This window comes from Nestor notabilis, unplaced genomic scaffold (assembly GCF_000696875.1).
Source record: "Nestor notabilis isolate BGI_N333 unplaced genomic scaffold, ASM69687v1 scaffold33483, whole genome shotgun sequence".
Classification (NCBI taxonomy): Eukaryota; Metazoa; Chordata; class Aves; order Psittaciformes; family Psittacidae; genus Nestor; species Nestor notabilis.
In genome coordinates, this window is record NW_009923887.1 from 414 (window position 1) to 12,958 (window position 12,545).

At 40.2% G+C, this 12,545-nt stretch overlaps 1 protein-coding gene across 1 annotated transcript; it reads right to left on the reverse strand.

The window, feature by feature from the left end:
- Positions 1-5,267: 5,267 nt before the first annotated feature.
- LOC104404041 (anoctamin-5-like) lies at positions 5,268-11,697 on the reverse strand. The gene is made up of 7 exons (XM_010012381.1): positions 11,533-11,697; positions 10,916-11,013; positions 10,520-10,650; positions 8,613-8,818; positions 7,415-7,596; positions 6,220-6,325; positions 5,268-5,589 (listed from the first exon to the last, which is right to left on the reverse strand). The coding sequence occupies exons 1-7, from the start codon at positions 11,683-11,685 to the stop codon at positions 5,368-5,370; spliced, it is 1,098 nt and encodes a 365-aa protein (XP_010010683.1). The 5' UTR covers positions 11,686-11,697; the 3' UTR covers positions 5,268-5,367.
- Between the last annotated feature and the right edge of the window lie 848 nt (positions 11,698-12,545).

Sequence of the window (12,545 nt, forward strand, 5' to 3'; positions counted from 1 at the left end):
CTGGATGTGGCTTTGAGCAACTTGGTCTAGTGGAAGGTGTCCCTGTGTATGGCACCGGGGTTGGAACTGAAATTTCCTTCCAAACCAAACCATTTTATGATTCTATGATTAAGATTTCTGATTATGGGGAAAGCCAGGTATGTTTTCGCCCATTACCATGCTACTCTTCCTTATAAAATATAACTGGTTTTGGATTAAATTGTACCCCAGTAGAACTTCATTACCCATTCACCACAGGCCACAATGGAGGTAAGGTTTAACTTTTAAGAGCAAAGCCTGAATGTACCTGAAGACTTCTAGCACTTTGATAAGACCTATATCCCACATAGCAACAGCCCCTGCCTTTGTCTTTCTTCTCTAACACTTTATTTTCCCTTTTGATACCCAATTAAGTAACCCATCCCACTTCAATAAGCAGGACAGTGGTAGCAGTATAATAAATACTCGCACCTTGCTTGTTTTGGTCTTCTTTTTTTTTTTAATACAGATAAGATTGTTATTAATCTCACAGGTTTCTTTAATTACTGCTATTGCATCTCTCTTAATTTATAATTTCAAAGTTATAAAGGAAATGACCTATCAACTCTGGCAGGTGACCCCATTTCCAGAGAAGTTCTAATAATGTGGTGTAATAGGAGAGTGCTGCTGCTGTGTATTGAGATCAACTCATAAATTCGAATCCAGATTCTTCGTGATTTAATCCAAAGCCCTACACTGGTGCCAGAAATGAGTTTTAAGAAAGGTGTAAAGGTATCTCTGAACAGTAAGACTCTACCAGTCACTTGGGAAGGTTTTAGCTCTGCCAGATTTTCCAGTGTATGAGCTCAAAGCTATTTAAGTGCATGTAGACTTGCACTGTGTGTGAAAACTGCATGTGTGACTGAGAACTTAAGAAGTCACCTCAGGTCCTGGCATCACAAGGAATAAAAGCAGTACCCAGAGAATGAAGGGAAAGGCAGCCTGGCTGAAAATGAATGCGTCTTCATGGACTGCTGGTACTGCATCTAGCAGACAATTAAAGTGCCAAGTCTGAACCGTCTTCTCATGTAAGGTATTTGGTAAGCTCAATTCAGTCATGGGCTACCACTGACCCAAGCCATCTCAGTCCATGGGCATTGACTACAATATATGCAGAACTTAATACAGGTTGTCCTTGGTAATTCATCCTTAGGAAAATGGAGGAAGACAGAAAAGATAGTTACACAATGGGATTATCAAGTGGAACATGGCAGTCAGATGGAGGCTTTCTTCAATAATCTGAGTAAGAAAGTGGTGAAGTTATAAATGCAGGAAATCCATATTCAGGATCCAGATACCCTGCAATGAGTTGCAGAAATCTGTATGAATACTCTTCCCCATGAGGGTCACTGGGTATTTAACTTTTAACACTTCAGCTCCCTTCTGTGACCTTGGAATTTTCAAAACCAGGTTGACAGCACATTAAAAAAAAGCACTGCTTTATTTAGATATCAGATTTACACAAGTTAGATGAATGCAATGTTTAAAAAATTTATTCCAACATTAGTGTATCATATATATCAGCAACAGACTTAGCAGACAAAAACACCACTCAGATTACATGACGGTACAAGTCAAAACAAGCAGTACACATCGAACAGTAGGAAAGTCCATCTATTTTCACTCCATTCTGTTGTCTCAAACCCATAGTATTACATAAAAAAGTAAAAGCTTAATAACAAAATCTTCTATAAAAAAAAACCCCAACAGTCTAGTGTCTTATAGTAGCACTCTTATTTTGCAGTCATTTGCTTAGAACATACCACACTAAATCTTTACAAGGTAAAAATACTAAATTTTAAGTGGAAAAAACCTATACAATCCCTGATTGTATTGCACTTGAAAGGCCAATTTTCTAACTAATTCTAATGAAGCAACCTTCTGTTGCTTAAATGACAGTAGTTCCAAAACAGAACTATCTTCGCTTTGCTTAAAGGACACTTTTAGATACTTATATTAAACACAACTAAATCAATTATTCCAACAGTAGGAATAAGCATGTCCCCCAACTGACCATTCCATTTTCCCTATTTTTCCTCTCTTTTCAAGAACACTTCAGGAAATGTCTCTTAACCATTATAATCCTCATCATACTAATAATCTTTTGTCAAAATACTGCTTAATCACAACTAAAGGCAAACAATTATGTCAAGAGGTATTAAGACTTAATTTGTTATGTGACACCAGGTCTTAAGATGACAACAGATTCTCTTCTGAACAGTTCCTATATATGAAAAAGCAATGCTATGAAGTCTAAGGATACATTTTTAAGATAGGTATATTTCTTATTTAAATAAGCTGATTCCAGATTTTTTCCACTTTCCATTATAGATAGACAAAACATCTGTTTGTATAGCATTCAATAGGAAGTGATCTCAAAAACTAAGCTGGAAAGCAGCAGCAAGTGAGGGTCTAAAACATCAATTCAACTCAGGTCTGCACGTGGGGCTTCTGCATATCAATGCTGTATCCCAAACTAAGGCATTTCTTTGTTTTCCTTCTTTTTTGTTTCTTTTTTTGTTTTCCATCTTACTTTTAAATAACATTATTCATTCACAATATATCTAGTTTGCTAAGATCTTCTCAAGTGTGGTATGTTGGACACTTGATTATGGCACCTGAAGAAACTAATGTTCCCGAAGCAGGAATAGTGCATCTCATACTGAATTTTCAAATCTGTTTTCAGGTTCAATCAGATTGTACATTTTGCATAGAAATATCATTTTGCACCTCCTCACCTTACCGTCTGAATCAACTGTTGGCATTGCTACCAGTAACAGAACCATGAAATCTGAATTAAGCAGTTTAGTTAACAGTATATGTGCAAAGAGCAGCAAAGTGCCTGCATTGTGTTAATTCTGGTGTCATGTCCATAATTATGGCAACTGATATTCTTCTTTGGCTTACTCATTAAGCAGCAGAGCTAATTTATTTATACATACACTCCTCCAATACATCCATTACTTCAAATACACCTGAATACTCCTGAGCACAGTCAATTCAGCATGAACGAGTGGCCAATGTGCTTGGTTCTTCAAGCAAACTTACAGAACAATTTGATTAACTTACAGTAATAAAAAATGTACATCTGCTTCAACTCCTTGACTGGCAGCCAAACCAGGGTAAGAAAGTTGGGGCTGTTCAGCCTGGAGAAGAGAAGCTTTGTGGAAACCTCAGAGCAGCCTTCCAGTATCTGAAGGGGGCCTACAATGATGCCAGAGAGGGACTCTTCTTCAAGGGACTGTAGCGACAGGACAAGGAGTAATGAGTTTAAACTTAAACAGGGGAGATTTGGGTTAGATATAAGGAAGAAGTTCTTCCCCGTGAGGGTGCTGAGGTGCTGGCACAGGTTGCCCAGAGAAGCTGTGGCTGCCCCATCCCTGGCAGTGTTCAAGGCCAGGTTGGACACAGGGGCTTGGAGCAACCTGCTCTAGTGGAAGGTGTCCCTGCCCATGGCAGGGGGTTGAAACTGGATGAGCTTTAAGGTCCCTTCCAACCCAAACCATTCTATAATTCTATGACTCTATGTTTGTTCGAGGTAGGCACTTAAAAATTTTAGCTAATAATGGCAGTTCCATGGCAGACATGGATTTAAAACTCTGTTACAACATTAAGGTTATTAGCCAAGTATCCCAAGACATAGGCTAGGTCTGCTAAAACAAAATACATAAACCTTAAGTTGTGGATCGAGTACACAGCACATAATTTGGCTGATATGGAATACCCATCTGGATTATTTTTGTGTATACTTGCAAGGAAGTATAACTTTCAAAGTGCAAACGTGGTAAAATTTCTCATCTCTCCAGCCAGTGCACTTCGGCATGAGAGAACTCAAGTCTGGTGCTACCTTATTGAAACAGTCATGGTATCAATTGCTCTCTGTGAGCAGCTCCAATAGCATTAATGCTGGTGTGCCAAGGTAAGCATGATTTGGCTAACACTGTACAGCTCTGCGCGCAGGTTCACAGTATCACACCGCCTGCAAGCGCGCATGTTGGAAACGGGCATTTCCTCCACAGGGAGCATTTTCACATCTTCTGCCAGATGCAAACAAACAAAGCACTAAGCATGAAAGCGGTGATATGTTTCAAATATACAGCAAACTCATAAACATACCTAACTGCTTCAAATTAGAACATGAGGGCTCATTCAGAAGCAGCTGGTAGCTACTCTGCACAAGTAGTTATTATATATTTATAACCTTGATAACTCTGGAGAAAAGCCTTATGATAGGAAAAAAAAAAATCCTTCCTAAAGATTAAAAAGAAATAAAGAAAACAACCCTCCAAGCCCCAGGCTCCTATGCATAAGTACAATAACAACCCAAACAGAGATTATATGGCATGCTTAAAAATCTTTTGACTACAGATCCATGGACAAACCATCCAACTTAGATCCATGAGTGTGGCAGCCCAGCTCCCCATCACTGCACTGTCACACTCTGCACTGAGTAAAGACACACAGCTTGAGCCCTTTGCCGGCATTCACAGAGAATCCAGACAAATAATCCAACCAAAGGAGCAGCCTCGGCCAAAATTCATGTCAAACATCATCTTCCAATGGCAGTTTTTGAGATGGAGAAATAAGTTAGTTGCATTTGTCTGAATTGTAAATATATTCTCAAAAAACACTGCAATTAGATAATTTGTCAATAATTTGTCAGTTAAGAGCAAACTCTTTGGCAGGTGGTATCTTTACAAAATTTAATGATCTTTTTTTTCCTTCATTAATACTAATTGACTGAATTCTCTGCCTGTAAATAATTCCAAGTGGAATTAAACCAACACATTTTAAAAAATCAATTCCTTCTAGAAAGTGAATAGAAGTTCAAAGCTGCAAAGAAATGCTTCCTAAGACAGAGTGGATACAAATAAAAGCTCCAAACCCTAACCCTTTCATCTGGAGTGTTCTCCTCTTTAGAAGATCATGCCACAAAAATACTACTTGTCAGCATTTTCCACAGCAGCTCTGTGATAAGCCTCTTGGTTCAACTGGGATACTTCTGTATCAGCCGGGAATTTTGCATTGAGCAACAGGGGGAGGGGCTTGGTGCTCATGACCTTACCCTGCCCTGTGAACCTTTCAAGGGTATTGTTCTCTATATTGGATAATCCAAATTTGAGGATGACAATATTATGCTTCTTATTCAAAGCGATGGGTAAATAGAAAGTGCTGAAATCATACTGTCAAGTAGATTTCCTAAACCTAAGATGTTCAGTGAGACTTCTAGAGCAAAGTCTAAAATCTTTGGACTGAAAGCAAAAGGTGGAAACCTCTGTTGAAACACATCAACATGATGTGTACTGAGCAAATCACAATGAGCTAAATCCCAAACAGCTGGTTTTTCAACTACATGGCTCTGGATAACTCCATTCTCCCTTCTGTGGCAATGAACTCTTTTTCTGTGGCTCGTTTATCACCTTGACACAGTCTCTCTTTCAGTTTTTCAAGTTCATACTCATGTAGGATTTTCTGTGTTAAATATTTTTCACGTTTTATTTTGGCTTTCACGTCCGCAGGGACGTCAGGAATCATCCACGCTACGAAGAATTTAACGATGAACACAACATGCTGGAAAAAGAAGAAAAAGAAACGAAAAGGAAACCAGGAGAAATGTAACAACTCATTACCAACTGACAGACCTATTGTTCCATCTAATCCTAAAGAGAGCATTTTTTTCCTCACAAACATAATAGGTTTCATAATGTATATCTGCGGTGTGCTGAAGAAGAGACTTCAATTCCCTTTCTCCTCCAGAACTTGCAAGATAGTGGCCTAATAGTGAAGTGACAGTTAGCCAAATTATGGATTTAGCTATCTTTAGGCAATATATGTCACTGCAAAATGCTTTCTGGATTTTGGGTATGGCCATCTCCCATCCAGCTCTTCAGTGAAACTAGGAGGAGGAAAAGCGCTGGTCCAGGCAGTTCCTGTCTTTCCCATCTGCATAAAAACCACCTTCATTCTGCTTGCTGTTTTTTTGGATCAAATTTACCCATTCCCTCAGCTGTTTCCACTCTTCTTACTCTAAGGTTAACTACCTGAAGTTGAAAGACCTAGTTATAGGAACCATTTAGGACATGAGTATCTGGTATTACTTAGGCAAGAAACTATTTGATACTCTTCAGCAGTTCTACTTTCGGTACCATTAGTAACTAGCTACAGCACCAATTGCAGCAGGAAATGTTTTAGGGAACATACCTCCATAATAATGATAAAGGCCAGTTTTGCAGCAAGAATGTGCCAGAACTGCATAGTGTGTAAATATTTCCTCTCATGATCTGGAGGGTATCGATAATCTCTGTACCTGTTGGACAGAAAGACATGCAAAGGTGAAATGTCACAGTCAGTCTGACACAGACTACAAGCTCAGTGACACTGACAGGCAAATACAGCTGTAGCTTATGGAACCTTTTCACCTTATTTTAAATGCTCTGTTTCCTTTGGCAGAAAAAGGTTGCCCCTTGATTTGTTTCTATCTGATGTTTGCTTAAACACCCTCACATTCAGCGCAGTGGAGCAGAGATGCGGATGGGTGAGAAGTGAAGTTTTGGACATAGGTCACCTTTTTTCAGGCAATCATCAACTAATACAGGACAGAGGGATGGAATGTGATGGACAGGTTTTGAATAAATGTCACAGATGTTGACAGATTATGGGCTGGGCAGATGCAGGGTTTAATGGAAGGACAGTCTTGAGTAGGTCTTCTACACTCACATGTATAAATAAAGACTCCTGAGGTTTTACATCTAAAACATCATACAAATGTAGTTCCTTCTTAAAGTGCTGGGGGTGTTTTGTATGTTCATTTGATTGGAGCTTTTTCATTTTCATCAAATCAGTATTTTCTTTTACCATGGACTTCTCTAAATTCAATTCTTCTGGAGCTTCCAATGCTTCTTCCAGCAAGAAAGGATTATTTTATTTTAACGAAAACAGGATGGCCCAGATCCTTGCTGGTATCTAGCACAGTAATGACTGACTTTAAATAACATGTCTCATTTTCAGCTTTGTAATCCAAACATCCCCCTAATGATACTTCCTTGTCCAGTTAGGCACTGCAGCCTAAAAACCTTTGAAAATATAGGCCGAAGTTTGCAGCCTTAAGGACATCAATCTCCTCCATCATTCAAAAATCAATAGTTTAATTAAGTAAAAACACCCCAAAACAAGCAAAAAGGCAGCAGTGAGACTCTTGAAGCAGCAAAAAGGTGATTTTTTGATCTCATACCACCTTAGGCACCACATTCTTAACAGCTTAAACATTACCTCTCACACTTTAGAACCATGAGGATGCCATAATTTCATTTCTAGTGGACTGCTTAGACCTGCATTGACTTTTTACGCTGTATTCTACACATACTAAGAAAGTGTCTATTCTTACACCAACACCAACCTGCATATGACAAAGTCTTCTCGATTCACTTTAGGCTTATTTCTGTCAGGAAAATCTGAGATTTGAAACACTGACAAACTATTGTTTATGTATCCAGACATGGGCGAGTCTTCGTTTTCAGAATAGGCATAGTAGTAAACTAAACGAGGAATCATATCTGATGTGAACGCAACAATAAAAGCCTGAAAAAGAAATTTGGAAAAGGAATTAAGGAAGTGGCCTACAAACCTTGTGAGGGTTTTGACACTGTGACTTAGTGGTGTAACTCAGAATCCTTTAAAGCAAGGGTAAGCAGCATGGCCAGGGCACTTCACCTCGGTAAAGATGCTGACTGCAGCCTCCCCTGCAAGCACCAGCATTCAATGAACAAAAAATATGGGAACAGTCCTTACAAGAGGCACCAAATCCCAAATATCCCCTCAATACAAACTGTGTTTTATCTGTGACAACAGCACTCTTAGTTAAAGAGATACAGTTTTGAATTCTTGTGAGAAAGGATGAACTCAAATCCAGTGTTAGATCACTGGAGGGAAAAGGAGGGAGCCACTTTCTCCAGCTGTATTTAAAAACTAAACAATGGCTCCCATTGTTCCAGTGCTTGGGAACTGGAGATACTTCAGATGCTCAGGTACCTTGCTACTTAGGCAATACCTACAAGTGGATTTGCTGCCCAAGACACTTGCAGGTCTGACACTGCTTAATATTCCACACTAAAAAAAGGCAACTCTTGTGCTCGGCAGTCTGCCCTACATTATACTTAAGATGAAATACTAGCATAGCATTTAGTTTCCAGTTTATACTAAGTACTCTGAGCCACTGACCCCATAGGGCATCCAGAAACAGCTGAATGAGCAGAATTCCCACAAACAGGATGACAAGACATAATGTCATCAGGCCGACACAATTAATCCACCTCTCCTGTCCCCTCTGGGCAATCTGTGTGCTTCACCAGACTAAGATGCAGACTAGCTTATGCCATTCCAAAATGCTGGAAAACACAGCCAAGTGAGCGAAAGATTACAGTCCAATGAAGTGTGGATTATGTCATCAACAGAAAAGCCAAACCACCCAAGTAGGGTAACATGTGATGAAGTCAATACTGATGATGAAGGAGAAAAAGCATCAGCTGATTTTTAAATCTGCAAATTGCGAGTACACGGAAGAATCAAAGTTGATGTAGCACAGTTCACGTACTTACATTAGTGACAACAGACAAGATGGCCATTCCATTCAGGATTTCTTGCCAAACTCCTATGCTGTGTGCTTTTGCAGCCACAGGTCTCCTATACTGGGTGGTTAATTTCCAGGAGTCTACTCGAATCTCCAGGATATTATTCATCAGAGCAAGGAGGGGAGCCAGGGGAAAGGATGCCACAAAGAGAGTGATGAATCCAAACTGAATGACTGCAAGGAAGAAAAGAAAAGTGCCAAAATCTGCCCCTTACAGAAGTACCCTCAGGGTGACAATGAAACATGCAAGTTGCCACTTGCAGAGAAACAAGAAATCATCTCCAGCCCTGCCCAGAGCCAAGGTACAATCTGCCCCAGCCCTGACACTTGTCTAGTCTCTCAGGGCTGCCAATCAGCAGCACCCAAGGGAATGGGGCATCTGGGTCCTCTCAAATGGTGCTGCCAGCAGTGCTGGATACTAGCTCTTTCATGGTGCCACAGTTGTCTCCTGAACGGAATGCAACTGTAGGGGAACGTACTCATCCATCACATTTCTGAATTACAAGAACAAAACCAGGCTGGTTTTCATTTCCTGAAGTTTGTACAGAGCAAGCATGCTCTCCTTTTACTTATCAGCTACAGTCCTACATGAAAAAGAGGAAGTATCACAACCTTACCCCATCTATGGCTACTGGTTTAGTCTAAATAATACCAAATCTGACTGTAACAGTTCTACTGGGGAGTCTTAATGTTAGTTTTAGAATTGCAAATAAAATACACAAATGATCCCTTCAGTCGTTACCAAAATGAAACGTCTCTTGGTACAGAATGTGACAGTCCTCAGTGCAGAGCCAATACTGCCACGATATCTTAAAGACAGGAAATAGAACATCTTGTCTAGTTTCAGCAGTGGATAAAAATAAATTCCCATGCACCAGCCATCAGTTCCTTCATGATTTCAGTGATGAGTTCTTCATCTTAGACAAGAAACAAAGTCCCTACTCGCTTAGCAGCCCCAGGACAATGCTGCAGTTTAGTGTTTCAGCTTTGCTTCAGGAAGAGCAAGGGCATCTATTACAGGTGTGGCTGACAGCAGTGATTATTCTGAGTGTATTAGTTTCACAAGATCAAGGTCCTGTATGAAATATCACGAAGCGTAGGAAGTGACAATAACAAAGCTACACATCTCTAGGCAATCTAGAACACTTGACTGCTTCTGTAGAAATAAAACAGTACGAAGATCCACTTTTCAACAAATTTTGTCCTTATAATGAACAAATATTCTCTCTATATATATTTTTAGTGTACTTTACATTTAGTTTGCCTTCAGTTGCTCGTTTTAGTTTCTCAGGTTTTGTAGAGTCATCTTATACACTGACCTGCTCACATTTCCTTTGGAAAATCCTACTGTGCTACCCAAGCTCCCTCTGCTGGGCTGGGCTGCTCACTGTATGGAAGCACTGATCAGCACAAACCTCAAGCTAAATGGAGTCTCCCTGGTCCAGTTTTCAGACCTCCAATTTGTGGTGCCCATCCCTACAGAGTATTTGGCACTCGGCCCATACTTACAACTTTCCCATACTTACAACTTGCACTGACACCAGCTGAGAATATGCTAGGGAACAAGAACAGACAGTGAGAGAGCTGGCTGCACTGAGAATAACATTCCCCATTCAAATGAGGGCAACAGACAGTCTTTGCAGTGCTTCTGTGAAATCCCCTACAGTCTAAGATGCAAAGGCAGCTTGTTTGCTTAGTTTTTTTTTCACTGGGCTGCTAGGAATCATTAATGATTCCCAGCAGTTAATCATCTGCTGTTTACCAGATGAAAGTGGTGGCATCAACCCAGAACAATGAATTGAGAAGCTTTTGTTCTTTACAGTGTCAGTACAGGGTGTTTTGTCCTCAATTCTAAATGTGTATTTTTAAACTTACCCATTTCTAGATATTCATAGAACAGGCCTAAGGCTCCAAATGTCTGCAGATCATGGTCTTGCTCCCAGCGACTGTATAAATTTTCTGGATTATTTCTGGCTTTCCGGCGCCCCCACCAGTTACAAATCCAGCTGCAAATGAAGGTAAGAGGTTAGTAATGAGAGAAGCAGATCACGTATCCCTTTCTCTAAGCAAGCTCCTTGTCGTTACCTGCTTTTACAAGCATGGCTTCCACAAAAAGAGGTCAAAAGCCTCTAGGAAATAAATCCACTCGTCAGAATTGGTGCTTAATTGAAAGAATTTATCTTAGCTTCTTCATATGGCAATACTTGTTACCATTCCTTCTAAGGATTTCCTGTCTACAGCAAGGGCATCTCAGTGTAAGAGGGAACTTACGGTACAATGGCCTCTTGGATATTTCCCCAGATCTGTTTGCCAGCCATGACTATGGTGAGCTGTGTCGTCAATTCTATCAAGCAACCTGCAGGATCGCACTGGCAGAGACAAACTGAGGATTAATGGACATGAATAACAGACATAACCCAGATTAATTTATACTGTAGCAGGTTAGGGTTTAAGACAGACAAATTGAAGAGTTCTAAAAACTTTGAGAACTTAAACCACTTCATTTTCACCTGGGCTGCCAGCTAAAATACCCTCCCAGGAAGGCTGTTACAGAAGGGCTTTCAGTGCTCAATGTGCTTGACAAAACACTGATAAAACAAGAACATAGAATCATAGAATGGTTTGGGTCGCAAGGGACTTAAAGATCATCTCATCCCAACTCCCAGCCATGGGCAGGGACATCTTCCACCAGACCAGGCTGTTCCAAGCCCCGTGCAGCCTGACCTTGAACACTGCCAGGGATGCCTCTCCATCAGCCTCAGGACTGTCAACTGAGGTCCAGCTTACTCTAGCCCAAACGAGAAACTGGTAATTTATAACCAAGCAGGCTGGAGTGCATAAAGAGTTTATTATTATTATTCTATCCACTTTAATCTAGAAAGTCCTACCTCCTCATTTCGCCAGCGATTAAACATGTATGTGTAGGCACCTGGGTAACCAACAAATTTCCCTTTGAAGAAGGCCACATAGAAGCAGGAGGAATAGTAGTTGACAAACTGGAACAAAAACATTTTCATAGTGAGCCTGTTCTCGTATTCCATGTGAGTTCTGGGTATCTCTGTAAAATGGAAAAGAGTAATTTTATTTCCCTTTATACCTTTTAAAAGGATACAGATTCATAAACACTCATCACGTAAGACCCTTACATCCCCCAGGGGAAAAAGAAAGAAAACCACCAGAAACATTTCAGTAGATGTCAGTTCCTTCTCTCAAACACTCTACCCTTAATTTACAATGCAACGTTCTGAGTAAGCAGGCAAGTGAAATTCATTCTTAAAACTTGTATAGGCTTCCATTTTCCCGTCCTTGTACCAACCACTAGCACTTGTCCATTCCCAAATCTTAGGCTCTTTCAGGAGATCCAAGATGAATCTCTAACAGTAAGTAACAGGAACTCCTAGAGTAGGACGATTTCACTGTTGGCTATGTACATGATAAAGAATCTTATAGTTTGTTTTTTTCCCCACAACATGCTGTATGTGTGTAACATAATGAAATCAGCAGAAACTGGCTGGGCCCTCTGCCTCTGAGAGATAAGACTCTCAATAGGGGAAGAACAGGGAAGGATACAGGCATCTTGGTGGTGAGCATCAACAAGCCTTTACTGAAGTTTTGCTGCCTTCATAATCACATAATCATGTTTACATTTTTAATGGTAGCAGGAAGCCCTATGAACATTGGTAAAACATCCTGTTAAATGGTAACATACAACTGATTCAAGCTGAGAGAAAGAGGAAAAAGTATATCATAAGCATTCAAGTGTCTCCAAATTGGTCCGGACCTGGCAAATGTGTTGAGCTGACCTGCCTTATGGTAAAGGGATTTTATAGATCTGAGTAAACTAATATTTCCAAGCTTGGCATAAGTTGGTATCCTGGGTTCAGCTCCAGCAGTCATTTTT

Excerpts from the sequence above, each read along its gene's own strand:
- LOC104404041 (XM_010012381.1), bottom strand. The coding sequence starts at position 11,685 with ATGGAATACGAGAACAGGCTCACTATGAAAATGTTTTTGTTCCAGTTT. Across the intron at positions 11,014-11,532 it reads ATCGCTGGCGAAATGAGGAG|TGCGATCCTGCAGGTTGCTT; the intron begins GTAGGACTTTCT and ends TGTCTCTGCCAG. Across the intron at positions 6,326-7,414 it reads GAAGACTTTGTCATATGCAG|GTACAGAGATTATCGATACC; the intron begins GTTGGTGTTGGT and ends TCTGTCCAACAG.